This window comes from Pteropus medius, unplaced genomic scaffold, assembly GCF_902729225.1.
Source record: "Pteropus medius unplaced genomic scaffold, Ma_sr-lr_union100, whole genome shotgun sequence".
NCBI classification, from domain to species: Eukaryota; Metazoa; Chordata; class Mammalia; order Chiroptera; family Pteropodidae; genus Pteropus; species Pteropus medius.
The window spans coordinates 2,927,856-2,945,459 of NW_024350923.1; the positions used below are offsets into that span (position 1 = coordinate 2,927,856).

The following is a 17,604-nucleotide window of genomic DNA, read 5'->3' on the forward strand; positions in this document are numbered from 1 at the left end:
TTCCCACCTGTCGTTCCCAGGCGGGGCGCATGGCTCCCAAAAAAGCCCCAGGCTCCTGGGAGCCCCCGAGAGGCAGGGCCCAAGGAGCGGCCCCACGGAGCTGAGGGAGCCCGCGAGGGCGGCACCGGGCCGCTCTAGCAGCGGGGGACGGGACAGGCAGGGACAAAGTGGGAGAGGCAGAACTTCGGCTGGAGGCAGGAGCGGAGGCGATGAGAGGGGCGGGGCGGACAGGTCGGTTTGCCGGGAGAAGCCAGGGGTGGGGGCCCGGACCCTCCAGGTGGCACTCGCGGCGCTCGTCCCCGGCCGCCTCCCCTCCCCCAGTTCTGATTGGCAGGCGGCCTGCGACCGGCCGCGAGCGCCACAGCGCCCCGGGCGCCCAGGCGAACGCGAACGGCCCCCCGCAGGAGTAGGAGGGGGCGCCCGGCTATATATAGCGGCTCGGGCCGGGGCCGGCCCAGCGCTCAGGGAGGCGCGCACCGTCCCGCAGAGCCCGGTCCCGCCACTCCATGCAGTCCCCGTGAGTCCCGGCGCCCGGGCGCCCGGTGGCTCGTCTCCCGCTCCTCCCTCGACCGCGCGCTCTCTGCTCCGGCCCGGTCTGTGCGCTCCCGCGGGCCGACGCAGGAGCAGGTCGGCCCCCGGCCGCCCGGGTGCACCGACCGCCTGACGGACGCACGGCCCGCGGGCGGGGATGGCGGGGCCCGGGGCGGCCGCGGCGGCGCTGCTCCCGGCCGTCCTGCTGGCGGTGCTGGCGCCCTGGGCCGGCCGAGGGGCCGCCGCCGCGCCCGCCGCACCCAACGGCACGCTGGAGGCCGAGCTGGAGCGCCGCTGGGACAGCCTGGTGGCGCGCTCGCTGGCGCGCCTGCCCGTGGCCGCGCAGCCCAAGGAGGCGGCCGTCCAGAGCGGCGCCGGCGACTACCTGCTGGGCATCAAGCGGCTGCGGCGGCTCTACTGCAACGTGGGCATCGGCTTCCACCTCCAGGTGCTCCGCGACGGACGCATCGGCGGCGTGCACGCGGACACCGGCGACAGTGAGTGGGGCGGGCCGGGCGGGAAGGGTCGGCGGCCCGGGGCAGCGGCCGCCCCTTCGGACTCGCCCAAACGCGCACGGACGCCCCGGGCTGACACCTGCTCGCGGGCTCCGGGCGCCCGGGCGGGCTGAAGTTCCGGACCCTGTCGCGCGCGGACGCGGGGACGCAAACGCTCCCCGCTCCGGGCGTCGCCGCAGGAACCGGCTCTGCGCGCTCCGGCGGCCGAGCCCCGCCTCCCCGCCCTCGGAAGCCCGGGCTCAGGGCGCCGAATTCCAGCGACTTCGCCCGTGGGCACAGGGCACAGGGCACAGGGCGCGAGGCGCAGCCAGCAGCACCCACGGGGCCCCGGGACTCGCGCTCCGGTCGGGGCCGAGCTGGGGACCGCCGGGACGGCCACGGTCCTGCTGTCCGGGACCGGGCGCGGCCGCCGAAGGGCCGGGACCGGAGGAGAGCGAGTCCACGCCCGTGCACACTGGGCTTCGGGGGCCCCTTCGGGGGGGCCTGCGACAGGGAACCCGGTCCCTTCACACCCCGGGGGCCCGGAGGCGCGCAGGCCGAGGAGGGGGCCGGTGCGGGCGGCGCGGGCCAAGGGTCCCCTGCCCCGGAATGACCCGCGCCCCTCCCCCAGGCCTGCTGGAGCTCTCGCCGGTGGAGCGGGGTGTGGTGAGCATCTTCGGCGTGGCCAGTCGGTTCTTCGTGGCCATGAGCAACAAGGGCAAGCTGTACGGCTCGGTAAGTACGGCGGGGGCCGGCCGAGCCCCGGCTGGGGAGCGCGGGCGGGATCCTTAACCCCTCCTGGCGGAGGGAACTGCGGGGCCGGACCAATTGGCAGCGCCTGTCCCCCCACCCTGTGCCCTAAAGCAGTGCCTGCGACCAGGGTCAGCCTAGACGGGGGGGGGGCGCAGCCCCAAGACAAACAATGAAGTTTGTCCCATCCCGGAGTGGGGGGCTCTTAGTCCGCCAAAGGGTGACATCGGGAGCCCTTCTCTGAGCCCCTGCGGTGAGTCCCAGCCTCAGGACTGCTGCCTTTAAGGTGGACACCGCTTGACTGCCAGGTGCCAGGCAGGTGGCTGGAGCACCAGCTGCTGTGGGCTCGGCCACGTTTCTCTTCTCACCCTGGGAGGGTCTTGGCACCTGACCTGTCAGCCCCCAGCGGGGCTGGGACCAAAAGGAGCCCCCGGACCACTGGCCTCCAGGGTCACTTGGCCTGGAGGAAGTCCGTCCCAAGACTGTGCTGCCTTCCTCCCAGCCTTTCTTCACTGACGAGTGCAAGTTCAAGGAGATACTTCTCCCCAACAACTACAACGCCTACGAGTGCTACAGGAACCCCGGCATGTTCGTCGCCCTGAGCAAGAACGGGAAGACCAAGAAGGGGAACCGAGTGTCCCCCACCATGAAGGTCACCCACTTCCTCCCCAGACTGTGACCCTCGGAGCGGGGACGCCTTGGTGCACTTCGGATGGACAGTTTAACGCAAGAGTAGCTGTAAGATATTTAAGTTAATTATTTAAATATGTATATATTGCCACCAAATTATTTATGGTTCTGTGGGTGTGTTTTGTATTTTTCTGAAAAACCAAACCAAACAAAAAACCAAAAAAAAGAAAAAGAAAAGAAAATCCCGATTTTTTTTTTTTTTTTTCCTGGTAAAACAGTGGAGAGCCTTCCAGTGGATTTATTTAACTTATCAGGAAGTTGTCACCAATGCGCTGCTATTCCGTGTTTTAAAACCCAGTGACATCGGACTCCCGACATCAGCCCGCTCTGCACGGCCCGGCCCCGTAGTTTGTTGGGGGGGCTTCTCTGTGTCTGGAAAGGCCCTCCCGGGGCTTTAGAAGCCAGCGAAGGACGCTCCCAGCCTCGCTCCCTCCGGCGCCCACTCCCTCTGGGCCCTGTTGCTATTAATTGGGGCGGATCGGTTTACTTCGGGCACAGAAAGTGCGCCGAGTCCTCCGCTGCCACTCCGTTTTTAGATCTGCCAAGACTGACCTTTGACCTCTGCTGTAGTCAATCTTCCCCCATCTACCAGATGGGAGAGACCTTTAGACAACTTTATAAACTCCTGTTTTCCTTTTTTGGATCAGCCACAGCCATATTTCTGTGGCCACGGTGGGGGGAGGGGGGAGGGGGGTTGCAGGCAAAAAACAGCTATTTTGTAAATCTGATGAAAATGCATCAATATCTCAGTGCATGGCTGGAAATAGACAAGGCGGGCGTATCGACAGCCACAACCTGAACTCTAGCGATGAAATACAATTTCCGATAGCAGATACTTCCGATAAGTAATAGAATAGAAACAGAGTTCAAAGCTCACTTCCCTGGGAAGCTCCGGGCTAGTCCTAGCTATGAATTTTAGGTAGAATGGCCTCGTAATTGTACAAAAACACTTAATGCAGAGTTTGTGTGCAGGAAGATGCTGCTTCTCTCCGTTGCATTCCCTGATTAAGTGGATTTAACATCTACCTCGAAAGCCTTTAAACCGCTCACTCATCTGGCAAAACCTGCAGAAAGCCAGAGCTGGAGCAGGAGTTCGCCATCCCAAGTGGGATTTTTTTTTTTTCCCCCATATGTAGCCAAAAAGGATTGCAGATAGCGTCGGTGCGTCCCTTTCGAACCTTGTCACGTTTGAGCTATCTTTACCCCGTGATTTACTTTTAGTAAGGATAATCATGGTGAAAATATTTGCAGACAGCTGTTAGAGTGCGCTATATGGTCACCAAGTAACCTTATATTTTTCTTTATATATTTTACAAATGTAACCCCTGTCGTTGGAGCAAAGATGGAAGCAGCGGGGTCGAGGGTGTTTAAAAAAAGTTCCGAGGTGATGGCAAACATTTAATTTTAATGAATGACTTTTTCAAGTTTATACAAAATGACCTTAGCTTGCTACCAGAAATGTTCCGGATGTCTCCCGCAGACTAGATGTTTCTGAACCGTCTCCCAAATTAACTTTATGGGAGTCTACAGACAGCGAGACTGGAAAATCTGATTGGAGTTTTTGTCTTTCACATTCCTTTTAAAAAACTCTTTGTTCGAATGCTAATCATCTATTTTAAATACCGTGCTTAAACAAACGGGAGGCCTGGAAGAAAGAAGCCACTTGCAAAGCCACGAGACAGGACCACACATCTCAAAACTGCTGTCCGCGTGTATTGCTCCGTAATGAAACGTTCTGGGTTTTTTGTTTTTTGTTTTTAACTTTTCATTTTTTACACGACCTAAACGCTAGGAGTGTGCAGGAGAGAATGATGCTCATTGCGGGGAAGGGACGGGGGTAGAATTTTGGTCATTCTGTATTTGATGTAGCCACCTCGTAACAAACGGCAACCGCCTTAGATGCCTTAAATTATTGCACGATGTCTTGTCTTGGAGCCTAATCCCGTTGTCAGGAATTCGGCCAGTCTGAAGTGCAGAATTCGGCCATCCTTGACCTCTCGTGTATATGTTTGGCGAATCACGTGCGATGCCTTTGGAGATGTAATCGGACCTTTGAGATCCCGTCGAGTGTTTCCATTGCTGTGACGGGGGCCCGCGGTTTCTGCAGCCTCCGCTGTCCTAGTCGCAAACAGGTGCCCACCCGCATTGTGATGTGTGTGCTGTGCACACTGAGATGCCGAATGAATGGAAGACGTTTATCATGTAAAAGAGAACCCCACTGGACCTGATGCAAATCATTGGGGAAGGTATTGAAAACGATTAAAACCTGCCTCGAAATGCCAAGACGGGGCTCTCTTCCCCCTGTCTCCCGGTGTCTATTTGAGGCCTGGAGCCCCCACGTGGCTGGGGATGGGGGTGGGAGGGGTGGGGAGGGGGGGTGGGGGAGATGAATTTTAGCCAGCTGTGTCCACACGAATGTGGCCTTGAAGACAGAAGGGGCCCGGGGTGTGCGTGTCACAGAGTTTTGCGGTGACTCTGAGCCCTGCAGTTGATCCTCACGATGGCGGGGTCCACGCCGTTCCCACACTGGAACGGACCGGAGCTCTGCCACTCGAGCGCCTTGGCCCAAGCCATCTAAAGCAGTTTGTGCTTTCGCGGGGTGGGTAGCCAAGTCCCCAGAGCCGGTCCCCGGAAGAGCGCCTCGAGCATAGTTTTCAAACTTGAGTAGATCCCTCCGGTGACTCTTGAAATCAATATATTATGAACTCCAATGAGTCTTTTGGAAAAGGGGAATGGAATAAAATCATAGAGAAGAAAAAATTCAGAGCGTGTCCATCACGGTAAAAGGAGAGACTGTCCTCTGACCATTGTGTATACTATATATAACTAGTCTCTGCTAGGGCGGGCTATAGATGTGTTTATCACTGTGGGTTGCAATAAAAATAAGCGTTGACCTAACGTGCCTAGACCCTGGGGTTCCCCTCCCCCCACAAAGTATATCCAATCACTCAAAGACCTAAAAAGGCATTCAAGGCTTTGGGGTCCTTAATTGTACCTATTTTGCTCTCCAAGACATCACCACTTTCTCTTCTGTTTGACACCCATTGTCTAGGTATGACAAATATGTGGGCAGTGTTATGGGTTCAACTGGGTGCCCCCCAAAAGATGGGGTTCTAAGGTCCAGTACCTAGAATATGGTTTATTTGGAAATAGGATCTTTACAGAGGTAATTGGTTCAAAAGGAGGTATTCGGGGCGGGCTCTAATTCTCTGCGACTGGTGTCCTTACACAAGGAACGTCGTATGGGGAGGCAGACAAGGGAGAAGGCCATGGGGTGGAGTAGCGATGCAGCTACAGGCCAAGGAATGCCAAAGAAGGCCCCCCACCACCCGCAGCTGGGGACAGGCCCGGACCGGACTCCCCTGCACAGCCTCCAAGGGAACCGACCTGCCGACACCTTGACCGCGGACTTCTGGCGTCTAAAACAGGCCATAAATTCCTGTTTCAAGCCCCCTCGTTTGTGGTGCTGTGTTGCTGCAGCCCTACAGAAAGGAATATGGGGAGTTACCATATTCACTGGGGTGTGTGTAGGGGGCGGGGCGGGGAGGGGAGCCCGGACCGCTGTCCAGCCTTGGTCTTTTTTTCTGCCGGCCCCTGTGGGCTCCATCCATTATCTAGCTTGTGGGGTAAAGACCTTCCGGCCTCCAGCGTAGGCAGACGATGGGTTTAAAGAGAACTCATTCGCTTAACACGTATATGTTGCGTGCCTGCTATGTGCCAGGCACCCAGAGAGCTCAGGATACTCAAGTGTCAGGAAAATGACAATCCCTCCCTGCCCGGCCGGGGCTTTCATTATGATGACAGGTGACAGGCGGAGGACATCTCATCTGGCGAGGGGGGCGGTGCTGGCGGTTTGGGAAGAAGGAAACAGGGCAGGAAGGTACCAGCCCCGCCCCCCAACCTCACAGGGAAGGTGACGTTTGAGCAAAGACTCGAGGGTGCCGAGGGAGGAAGCCAAGCGGGGGGAACAGCATTCCCAGCATGGGGAACAGCCAGTGTAAAACCTCCGAGCGGGGAGCCCACCCGTCCCTTGGAGGAGCCCTAGGGGGCCGGCCAGCAAGGCTGGCGTCCTGGGAGGGAGGAGGTCAGTGAAGGCTGAGCCCGGGGTCCCATCTCGAAGTCCTGGGGGCTGAGCAGAGGAGGGCCACGGCTGATCGGGCTGGAGCGGGTGTCGGTCAGGGTTGGCACGGCGGCAGGAGTGCCCACAGCACCTACTTCTCTGTTACGTTTCCCACTGCTCTCCTTAGTAACCGAGGGCACAGCCCCAGCCTCACTGCCTCCGAGCTGGGTGACCTTGGACAAATCAGGTGACTTCTCTGTGCCTGCAGCTCCCGAGGGTCCCCGCCTCATGGTCCTGGCGTGAGGATTGAGGAGATGATGTGTGTAAAGTGCTCGGCTCAGCAAACAAGAACTATTGCCTATTGTTATTATTATCCTCCTAAGAGACTTAATTATAGTCTTAATTTCCCAATCCTTTTTATCTCTGTGCTGATGGGACCTTCACCTTCCCAGGGCTGGGAGTCACTGTCATGCAGAGCACATGGGTGTGGCCGTCTCCACCGAGGGCAGGGTCCCTGGGACCCTGCACTGGCTGACCTGCCCCTGGTTGCCAAGGCCACTCCTATCGTGTGACACTCCGGGAACACTCCTTCCCCCGCACCGGTCCCCAGGATCTGGTCTGAAATGTGACAGTCCAGGACTCCGAGTTGAGTCTTTCTTCAATGCTAGTAATTTGTACTTGTTCTTGATTCATAAACTGAATCCTAAATTCTTCTTGAGAAAGAGTGGGGAGAGGGCCATGTCCGGGGGTGGGGGGTCGGGGACCGAGGCCTGCATGGGAAGCACCAAGAAGGGAACCTGGCAGCCACAGGACACCCAGGGCCTCGGACGCCCTTGCCTGGCAATGCGATGGCATTTCGTGCCTCCCCTTGCTGAAAGTGCCGCCCCCCCCATCCCCATCATTAAGCAGGAGTTCAGACAGGACCAGGCAGGGTGATTCAAATCTTTCATGGCATCCAAGGACTCCAGCTGTTGTTGGGTGGAAGCTCGTGAGGGGAGCCCCCTAATTCTTACATATGGCAACTCAGGGGCTCACAGGGAGGCCACTCCGAGAGGCAAGGCTTCTTCGGAGGAACCCCAGCCAGTTCCAGAGGCTATGACTTCTGCCAGGACGCATGAACCCCAGGCAGCCCGTTCAGGGGGAGACCTCCAGGGGAGGCCCTGTGTGCTCGGCCCTGCTGCCCATCCCCTCCCCCACGCCCCCCACCCCGCATCCCGTCTCTGTCCCTGCTCCCGTCATACCGACTTTCTCTCAGGGCCGAAAAGCACCATCTCCTCAGCCACGGGGCCTTTGCATCTGCTGTCCTCCCAGCCTGGGATCATCTTCCCTCACCCCAAGTCTTCATCCCGGCGTATCAGCGTCCCGGGGCTGCCCCAACGGTGACCATGAAGCAGCTGGCTTGAAACAACAGAAGTTTATTATCTCTAGTCTGGACGGCAGTCTGAAATCTAGGTGTGGCAGGGCCGTGCTCTCTACGGAGGCTCCAGGGGAGGGTCCCTCCTGCCTCTTCCAGCTTCTGGGGGTTCCAGGCGCTCCCCGGGCTGGCGGCGCATCCCTCCCGCCTCTGCCTCGTCCTCACGCGCCTTCTCTCTGCCTCTGCCAGATTTCCCTCCTCTAGGAAGACCAGTCATCAGGTGTAGGGCCCACTCGAAGCCAGTGTGACCTGATCCTCACCAACTGCATCCGCAGAGACCCTGCTTTAAATGAGGTCATGTTCACAGGTCCTGGGTGGACTTGATTTTGGGGGGAGGCAATAATAAACCTAGGTTATCAGCCGATTCTGATGCGTTATTGTAATCACTGCCCGGAGGTCATTTGCTGTACAGACGGAAGAAACGCACACCCGTCAAGAATTTGGACGGTAAAGGGCCTGGCGTGCAGTGGGTGTCCCTTGGCTTAGCTGGTACTGCCTTCCCCCAGCCCACCCTGCCCCACACAGTCACAGGGTGCCCCCCTCACCGCCCCACCGTACCTTCATTGGGTTCCCCAGAAGCCAACCGCATGATGGAGATTCCTGAGCAAGGGGCTTATCAAGGGAGGGGCTCCCAGAAAACCCCGAAGTTTCGAAAGGAAGGAGGCCGGGCAGGGCCAGGAAAAGAGAGAAACCAGGACTTGACCCCAGAGAAATCTGGCCCGGCCTGCCCGCCGTGGGGTGCTCTGGGTGATCGTGATCGGCAGCAGGGGAGGCAGGATGGCTGGGGGGCGGCGGGGGCAGGGGGGCGGGGACACTGGGTGGGAGGCGCCCACGCCTGCTGTCAGTTTTGAGCCATGAGACTGAACCTCTCCGAGTCCCGTTCCTTCACCCGCGAGATGGAGATCATGGCACTAAATAATTTTGTTTTAAAATTTTATAGCACCAACTCAATGGAAAAACATTGCTTTCTATGCACCAAGGGTGACCCATGAAAAGATACACAAAATAACGCTAAAAAAAATTCTTACAAGATACAATTGCCTGTCCCGAGCTCGGAGCCTGGAGCTTGCTCTCTCTCTCTTTTGAGATCTGCAAGTGTTGGACATGTGTTAAGAACATATGGTCACCAAGCAGACACAGTCTCCCGTTGATTTCTCACCGGGAGATCCCCAATGACTCAAGGCCACCCTGGTCCCACCTAAGACCACCTCTCCTGCCGGGGGCGAGTGGGACACTGGGCACTTGGATAATGCCCTGGTAAGACACAGAAAGAGTGAAAGCCGCCGAGACTCGGTGGACGGGGGGCCAGGCCCCCGAGCACCCTCTCCGCGAGGCCCAGCGGGCCCCTGCCTCTCCGTGCAGGTCACCAGCTTCTTGGATAAAAGGGTGGACAACACTCTGGGAGGCTGAAAAATTGGCCATGACTTCTTTGACTCCCCTGCCTCCCGCTGAGACATCTCTGGCCCCTCTCTTCCAGGCTGGGTGGGCTCCTGACCGCTCCTGGCAGTGGACGAGGCGCTGCGCCCTCCGAGGCTGGGCCGTGAGAGCCAGTGCAGCTTCTCGTTGCCGGCACCCCTCGCGCTTGCAGCCCTGGGAAGCCCGACCACCGGGGCTGCCCTGCCGGGAGGGAGCCCGAGCTGCGTGAAGAGGCCACATGTTCCTACTCTCCAGCCACGGAGCTTGCTGGGGCTGGAGTTCACGTCACGCCAGGCCAGGCACCAGGCATGTGGAGAAGACTCCGGATGATGCCAGCTCCCAGCCGCTTGAGTTTTCTGAGCTGGGGCTCCAGATACTGTGGAACAGAGATGGACAAGCCATCCTGTGTGTCCTGCCCGAGTTCCTTACAACGCAATCGGCCAACCCAATAAAATGGTTGTTGCCTGTGCCTCTGAGTTTGGGGGGGACTTGGTCATATGGCCAGAGATAACGGGAACAGGTGCTGCCGGAGGGGCAGGGAAATGGGACGAGGCCCACACCCAGCTGTCTTTGCAGCTCATTTGCTCCCCAGGACTACGGGAGACCCAGGGCAGGCCAGCCGGCCGGCATTTTGCTTCCTGGATGTCGCGAAATGGTGGAGAATAAGGCTTGCTTGTCTCAGAGGCTTCTGGAAGAATCCAGGATTGCCCTGTGCCCGGAGGGAACTCCAGCATCAAGGGCCAGTGCGATTCCTTGACGGTATCCCCTGAGCTCTGAGGGCCAGGAGTGGGCCACTCGAGGGGATGAGCTGTCCCCGGCCTCCTCGGGAACTGGCAAGGGGCTGCCACTTACACCTGGGGCCCAGGAGCCCGAAGTCCGTCCCCCTGGATGGTCGCCTTCTTCCCATCCACACTCGGGCAGAGGCTGCTGGGCCCTGCACAGCCCCCTGTCGCCCTGCGCTGTTCAGCCAGAGCAGGTGTGAGGGGCGGGGGGAAGTTCAGGGGAGACAGGTTAAAAAAAGGAAAAGAAAAATGATGATTTGTCCGAGGGGCCTCAGTCGCCTGGGAGGAAGATGCTGCCAGCGAGTGATGCAGACACGGATGGAAACTCTGGCCAAGGACACGAAAGGACATTTCTGCAGGAGACGGAGCGAAACACGCGGAACGATTCGTTTTAAAAGTGAGTTTCAAGTGTCCGAGAGTGGAATTTTTTTTTTTTAAAGGACAGTGTCTGAATCTGAGATCTGCAAGACCCTCCGGGAGAAAGGGCCACACAGCGACGCCCGCCCCGCCGCCCGCCCACGCCCCCGCCCCCAGCGTCCCCTGCTTTGCTTCCTTCCGTCCTGCCCCTGGGCCTTTGCGCTGCCCCCGCTCGGCCTGGGGTGGCCGACGCCACTTTCCCCTGTCAGCTCGGGGACACCAGCTCTCACAGACCACACCGGATGGGGCACCCTCCCAGCCACTCTTCCCGCGGCACCCGCGCTGTCTGAGATGACCGTGTACATTCGTTTTGGCCCACATTTGCAATCGGTCCGCCTCGGCAGCGAGCTCCTGGGTCAGGGCTGTACCCCACACGGGGGGTACACGCAGGGGCGCCTCGGCGCGTGCTTGCTGAATGACTGAGTGAACACGTGGCATTTGAACATCTGGTGATGATGGACCAGAACGTTTCACATACCGCTAAGGACAGATCTTTGAGACGGAAGAACCCACTTTAAGGGGGTGTGAAGAGCCGTTTGGACCGATGCTGTGAACCCATTCTAGTGCGAATCTTTTTCTGTGGGTCGGCCGGTGTCCCCACGCTCCACGGCAAACCGGCGAGTCTTGGGGAAATGTGGGAGGCGCTCTGGCCTTGAGACGGCCCCGTTTCCCCCCGGGGCAGACGGAGAAGGGAAAGGGGTTCGCTGTGCCACCAACTAGTTCAGTGCCACCCGGCGCTGTGCCTGTGACGCGTCTGTGGCACAACTGTTTCCTAAACCAGCAGGTGTCTGCGGCCCACGGCGAAACCGGAGTAGAACCCCCACATCCGCCAAGACATGAAGGACGCGCACGCAAGGCATCTGTCGACGAGAGAAAGCGCCGGACTGGCGAGAAAGGGTATCCCGGGGTCCTCGCTCCACAGAACACTCTCGTGGGGGGCCTGCGCATCCGGCCATGAAGAAAGCTGCATAAATCCCCGCCCCCCCATTATAACGTAATGAGACAATAAGGAAACAACGCTAAGATGAGTTTTAAAACGTCTACCACTTGGAAAGTTGGAAAAGATGGGTAGATGGCTAGAAGGATCACGAATTCTTCCCGTTCCTGCAGCGGGCTCCCCTTGGAACGCGACTCCGCAGTGGTCCCGGGAAGGGGCGGGCCCTGCCTCCGCTCCCTGACTCTGGGCTCGGCCACGTGACTCGCCGTGGGCGGCGGGACAGTGGGCGGCCGTGATGCGGGCAGAGGCTCGCGCGTCGTCGGAGCTTGCTTTTCCTTACTGCTCGTGGGAACTTTGTGGCTCTCATGACCGAGAAGCCGAGCCGAGCCTCCCTGCGGATGAGACGCATGGCCCGGTTATGCGTCCCTTCTCCCAACTCTGCCGTGAGTGAGGTCACCTTCAGCCCTCGGCGGGAATACACCAGCGGGTCTCAGGCTGGGAAGGACGTGTCTGGCCCCCAGACACTCCGTGGGTGGGCAGATGGTCTCTCTCCTCCTCCTCTGTGTCCCCAGACACGCTCACAGTTCTCAGGGAGGCCCCGGCCTCTTTGCAGCTCCTTGACACCAGCCGGGGAGTTTGGGGGTTCGAGAGAGGAGCAAACAGAGCCTGGGGGAAAGCCCCAGAACCGGCCAAGCCCCGTGGCCCTTTGAAACCCGCTCCAGGGCCTGATTTGTACTTCAGAGCTAATGTGATTAGGGTACGTTTGTCACCAGAATATGTTAATGGCTCAATCAGCCCCCGCCACCCATCCCCTTCCCAGGGTGCTGCCCCAGCCCCAGAGCTCAGAGTTTTGCTGAGATCCTTGCTTTGGGGTCCCCTGAGGAACCCTGCAGCCCCTGTGAGGTGGCTGCTGGGGTCACCTTATTTCACAGGTGAGGGAAGTCAGGCTAAGGGCAAGTTACCTGCCCAAGTTGACCTGGCTGCTGTGCGGGGTGCGGACCCACTTGATCCCCAGATGCCTTTTACCCTGGACTCTCCTTAGGCCCCTTCTCCCAGTGAGAGAGGCTCAGGGGACGGTCCAGGAAAGATGAGGGGTTCACAGGTATTCGGGCCTTATTTCTACCTGTCAGGTCAAAGAGAGGTCAAGGGAGGTACTGAGCATCCTGGGCTGCTGTAACGGAGGGCGACACCCGGGGTGGCTTAAAACAGTGGACGTTTATCCTCTCCCAGTTCCGAGGCCAGGAGTCTGACATCCAAGTGCCACAGGGCCGAGCTCTCCCCAGAGGCCCTCGTGGAGGGTCCTTCCTGCCTCTTCTGGCTTCTGGGGGCTCCGGGTGTTCCTGGGCTGTGGCTGCGTCCCTCCGACCTCTGCCGCCAGGGCCCCCTGGTCTTCTGCGTTCTGTCTCTGTTTCTGTTCTGAAGACACCTGTCATGACAGTTGGAATCCATTCTAAGTCTAAGATGGTCCCATGTCAATATCCTTGCCTTGATTACATCTGCGAAGACTCCTTTTCCTGATAAGGTCACAGTCGCAGGTCCCGGGGGTTAGGTTGTGGACAGATCTTTACGTGGTGGGGGTTGGTGTGGCGTTCCATCCATCACACGTCGGGAGGAACACGCCCCCCGACCCTCGGCCAGTCTGGCTGGGGTGTGGGCCAGCCTCCTGGGCTCTGGACGGAAGAGAGAGCGGGCTCGCCTGGCTGACTCCTTCCAATGCCGCAGCCCGGCCACGGCTGGCAAAGGAGCAGGCCCGGGAGCAGGAGGCCTGTGCCCATGGAGCAGAGGTCGACTCTGGAGGGAGGCAGGTCCTGCCCAGCGCCGTCCCCCAGCCCCTAGTGGCCTCGCCACCTCCCCAGCTCACCTTGTACCCCGTTGTCCCCCGTTCTCTTCTTGGACCACGTTGAACCAACCGGCCCCCAGGCCTTTGCACACACTCCCTCGGCCTGCAGTGTTCTTGCTCCAGATCTTCACGGGCTGGCTCCCCACCTGAAAAGCTCCCTCCCACAGCTGGGACCCTGGGGCCTTCCCAGCCCCTGTGAACAGCCCGTCCATCAAGTTCGTATCTGCCGTGTGTCCCACGCTCTGAGCCCCCTGAGAGCAGGTCCTGTCCGTCTTGTTGGTTTCCGTCACCCCTGCATCCCCGACGTAGAAGGACATACAGCGTGTGCAGCGAGGACAGGACGAGGTTTGTTGAGTGAAAAGCTGAGCACAGAGGCCTCGGCAGCTACGGCTGAGGCTCACACACAGCCCTGAGGTCTGCCCCCAGGCAGCTTCATGAGAGGGCCCTACCCTTCCGGTCCTTCCTGTCCTCCTTGGGGGTCCTGGGGATATTTGGGGACTTCAGGATCCTGGCTCCCTGCAGGCTCGTTCCAGCCAGGTCTGACGAGCCAGGCAGACTCCTGGGAGGGGCCAGCCACCTCCACATCTGCGGACAGGATAGGCCTGGCTACTTGCTAGAATCTGTGGTGCCGACTGACTTGGAGCCTTTTGGTGAGAAATGTGCATTTTTTGTGGGCAAAATGGCTTCAGGAAATCTCCACCTATTCATGTGCAAATGTCGGGCCTCTGGGGCTTTGACAAGCTAGGGTAGGTGGGAGTGAGGGGCAGAGGGGCAGAGGGGCCGGGAGTCAAGGCCAGGTACAGGCTGGAGAGTCCAGCGGGGTCCTGCGTGGCAGCCCCTCCCCCGTGGAGCCCTCGCCCTCCTGGGTGTGGGGGTGAGGCCGCCGCAGCTCCTGCCTCTGGTCCCTGCCACACTAGACCTTGGTCCACACTGGCTCCAAGCAGGGGGCTTGTGCAAAGGCAGCAGGGAGTCAGCCCACGGCCCCGGCCTGTGAAATGGGATTCGATGTCTTCTACTTTCTGTTTTCGGTCCCGAAAAATCTTAGGATTCCAGGACCTCCATCTCTCGCACAGTACTGAATCCTTCCCCCTTATTCCTTGAATACTCCCAGTGATGGGGTGCTCACTCTCGAGGCCATATGGGCGCATTCATTGGAGAGAGCATGGCTGGATGCTCTGCTGCTCACTCTGACTCTGACACGTGCTCTCTGGGGACGCACATGGGCTCACGAGCTGTCACCTCTGGGACTGTTAAATGAAATCCAGGATGCCCAGATAAATCTGAGTTTCAAATGGACAAATAACTTTTTAGGGTAAGCCTGCCCTATTTATACTGAATTCGGGATGATACGCTAACAAATTATTTGCTATTTCCCTGAAATTCACCTTTCACTGGCTCCCTGTTTTCACGTGCTGCGTCTGACCGCCCTAATTCCCAGCTGTCTTTCTGGGGCCTCGAGGCCTCTTTGGCACCCCTTTTCCAGGGCAGGTCTCACAGAGGGACTGTGACCCTCAAGGCCAGGACAGGAGGGATGAGGTCCGGCCCTGGCTTCGGGATCGGCCGACTCTCTGGGGCCCCACACTTGGGTGAGCACTTCATGGCTCTCTCCCACGGGACAAAGGTGTTTCTCAAAGACTGTGCTGTGGGTCCCCTGGGACCTCAGACGCCTGGTGCTAGGGGCATAGCAAAGTGTCCCGAGGGTTCGCCTTCTTCTCTCTGTCTGCCTCTCCCCCGGGACCACCTGCACAGGCTGCCTCTCTGCCCTCTCATCTCCTGGAGTCTTGTCTCTGGCTAGACTACCACCCTCCAAACCTTGGTGCAGGGCACAAGCCAACTGGTCACCCACTGTGCCGTCCTGCCTTCCCCAGGGGTCTGGCTCCAGCCCAGAATCTCTGTTTTATCCCTGGGGACCTCGTGGGCTCATGACTCTGATCAAAGCACCCCACAGCCGCCTCCGGGAGCGTAACACATCCAGGACGTCCTCGTCCTCGGGGTGCCTGTCAGTTCTTGGCTCGGAGGGGCCACGTGGCCCTCAAGATTGTGCAAGTGTCTCCTGCAGCCCTTGATGTGCCGGGCACTGCTCTAGAGCAGGAGCAAATTTCCTGGTCCGCGGAGCTTACGTCTCAGCTTGGGGGACAGGAAATGAACAAAACAGACATAACGCCATGGCCTCTGACCCAGGAGGCGAGGAGGGGTAAGCCAAGGAGGGAGCGGGAGGGGCCCAGGCCACGCCGCCGGGGGCAGCGTCGTGTGCAGGGGCGGGGAGGGGCTGCGAGTTTATCCATGTGGTCGGGAAAGGCCTGGCAGAGCAAGAGAGTGGCCTTCGCGCAGGTAGACCAGGTGAGGGTGAGCCAGGCGGAGGGCAGCGCTGGGGTGAAGGCCGGGCTGGTGGCTGCAGGGGTCAGGGGTCAGGGAAGGGCAGGTGAGGCGAGCGAGGGAGGGAGACAGAGGACCCGACTTCTACTTGGCGTGAAATCGGAGCCACGGGGCAGTTTTGGGGGCAGTTTGGGGAGCCCGCGGGATGCTCTGGCCGTGGGGCTGAGAGCAGACCGTCCTGGGATGAGAAGCAGAGACCGGGCGTGAGGCTCCTGACATCACCCAGGCAGCGGATGGGTGCTGGGACCACGGGGAGCGCACAGGCGGGAAGGGGGGTGGGCGGAGCAGGGAGCCAGTCCTTTGCGAGCGCCATGCTGGCTCAGCTCGCTGGGACGGTCAGGCTGCCTCCCCGTCCACGACTTTGATGACCACTGGCCCTTCGGATTGCAAATGCATTTGTTTTTCTCTTTTTCAGTGACTGATTTATTTTCCGGTTTATAAAATGCACCCACAACACTTGCTCATGAGCTCACAGACCCAGAGAAAGAACGTGAAGAATTTCCCAGCAGGACAGGGGCCGGTCTCACCCCCTCCCCACAGCCAGGCATCTCTGCCCAGCCCCCTCATCCCTGCCAGGCCCCGTGCCCAGAGGCCCCAAGCCAGTGGCAGCCCTGTGGGGCCCCACAGGCCCCGTGGGAGCAGATTCCAGGCCCAAAGATCCACCCTCGCCCTCAGCCACCGCGTCCCGGAAAGGTCGGTCCCCTTGCCTGGCTCACCGTGGGCTGGCCGCTGGCTAGCAGCGGGCAGCGTGGATTTCCAGGGGCTGCGGGCCGTCGGCGGAGCGCTCAGGGCCCAGCTGAACAAGACCCAACAGGAAGAGAGAGAAGGCAGCAGGCGGAGGCCGGGGAGGGGTGTCCCTACTGCCGCTGTGCGTCTTGGACAAATCACTTAATCCCTCTGTCCCGTATCCCATCCAGCTGCAAAACAGCGCTTAGGAGGCTGGGCGCGGGGAGCCTTAATTAAGCCGGGCTTGCAAAGGCCTCCAAACACATGAAAGTGCCTATTGAAGTACAAAGTGTTGTCTCCGGTGACACTCTCCGTCCCCGGCAGGACTGGAAAACCCTGGAAAGGGAAGGGCAGGCGGCCAAGGTCATCTGGCTCCCGGCGCCCACCGGGCCTGCTCCGAGGTGAGCCTGGGCCCCGCGGCCGCACGGCTGACTCTGGGCAGGGGCTCTCTCCTGTCCCCTCGCTGCCCCTCAATGAGCGACACTCCGGGCCCTGTGGCCTTGGCCTTCCATGCAGGCCGTCCTCAGGGCAGAGCGAGGGGACATAACGCAGCAGATGCTGCTGGACGCCGGCCCTCTGTCCTCAAACGGGGCCACCACCACACCTCCGCCCTGTTCTTTTCCCATCCCACTGGCCCCTCCTCTCCTCCCTCCTAATTTCTGCTCGTCCTTCGGGGCCTACCTCCGGAGACACCGAAGTCGTCGCACTTGTGCTGGAGGGGATGCGGAAAGGGGCCGTCACGGTGGAGGACAGTCAGGTAGGTCGTCAATAAGTCGACCAGAGTTACCATGTGACCCAGTGATTCCAACCCCAGATACACGCCCCAAACGACTGAAAACATACGTCCACACGAAACCTCGTACACAGATGTCCATCCAACGCTATTTATTGTCATCGAAGGATAGAAACCACCCAAACGCTCAAATGGTGAACACAAGGCCGTCCACCCACACGACAGAACACGGCTCAGCCCGGAAAAGGAGCAGAGCCCTGTCACACGCTGCGATGCGGACGGGCGTGGAGACGTTGTGCCACGTGGATGCAACCAGACAAAAGGCGACACAGAGTCTGGTCCCATCGAGAGGCAAATCCATAGACACAGAAAGCAGACGGGTGGTGGCCAGGGCCCGGGGGAGCCGAGGAGTGGCTGCTGATGGGGTTACTGATTCCT

At 59.6% G+C, this 17,604-nt stretch overlaps 1 protein-coding gene across 1 annotated transcript; it reads left to right on the top strand.

Annotated features, from left to right (window-relative positions):
* Positions 1–688: 688 nt before the first annotated feature.
* On the top strand, positions 689–2,506 carry FGF4 (fibroblast growth factor 4). Its single transcript, XM_039840404.1, has 3 exons — positions 689–1,028; positions 1,657–1,760; positions 2,278–2,506. Exons 1-3 carry the CDS (start codon positions 689–691, stop codon positions 2,452–2,454), a joined length of 621 nt encoding a protein of 206 aa, XP_039696338.1. The 3' UTR covers positions 2,455–2,506.
* The last annotated feature ends 15,098 nt before the right edge of the window (positions 2,507–17,604 follow it).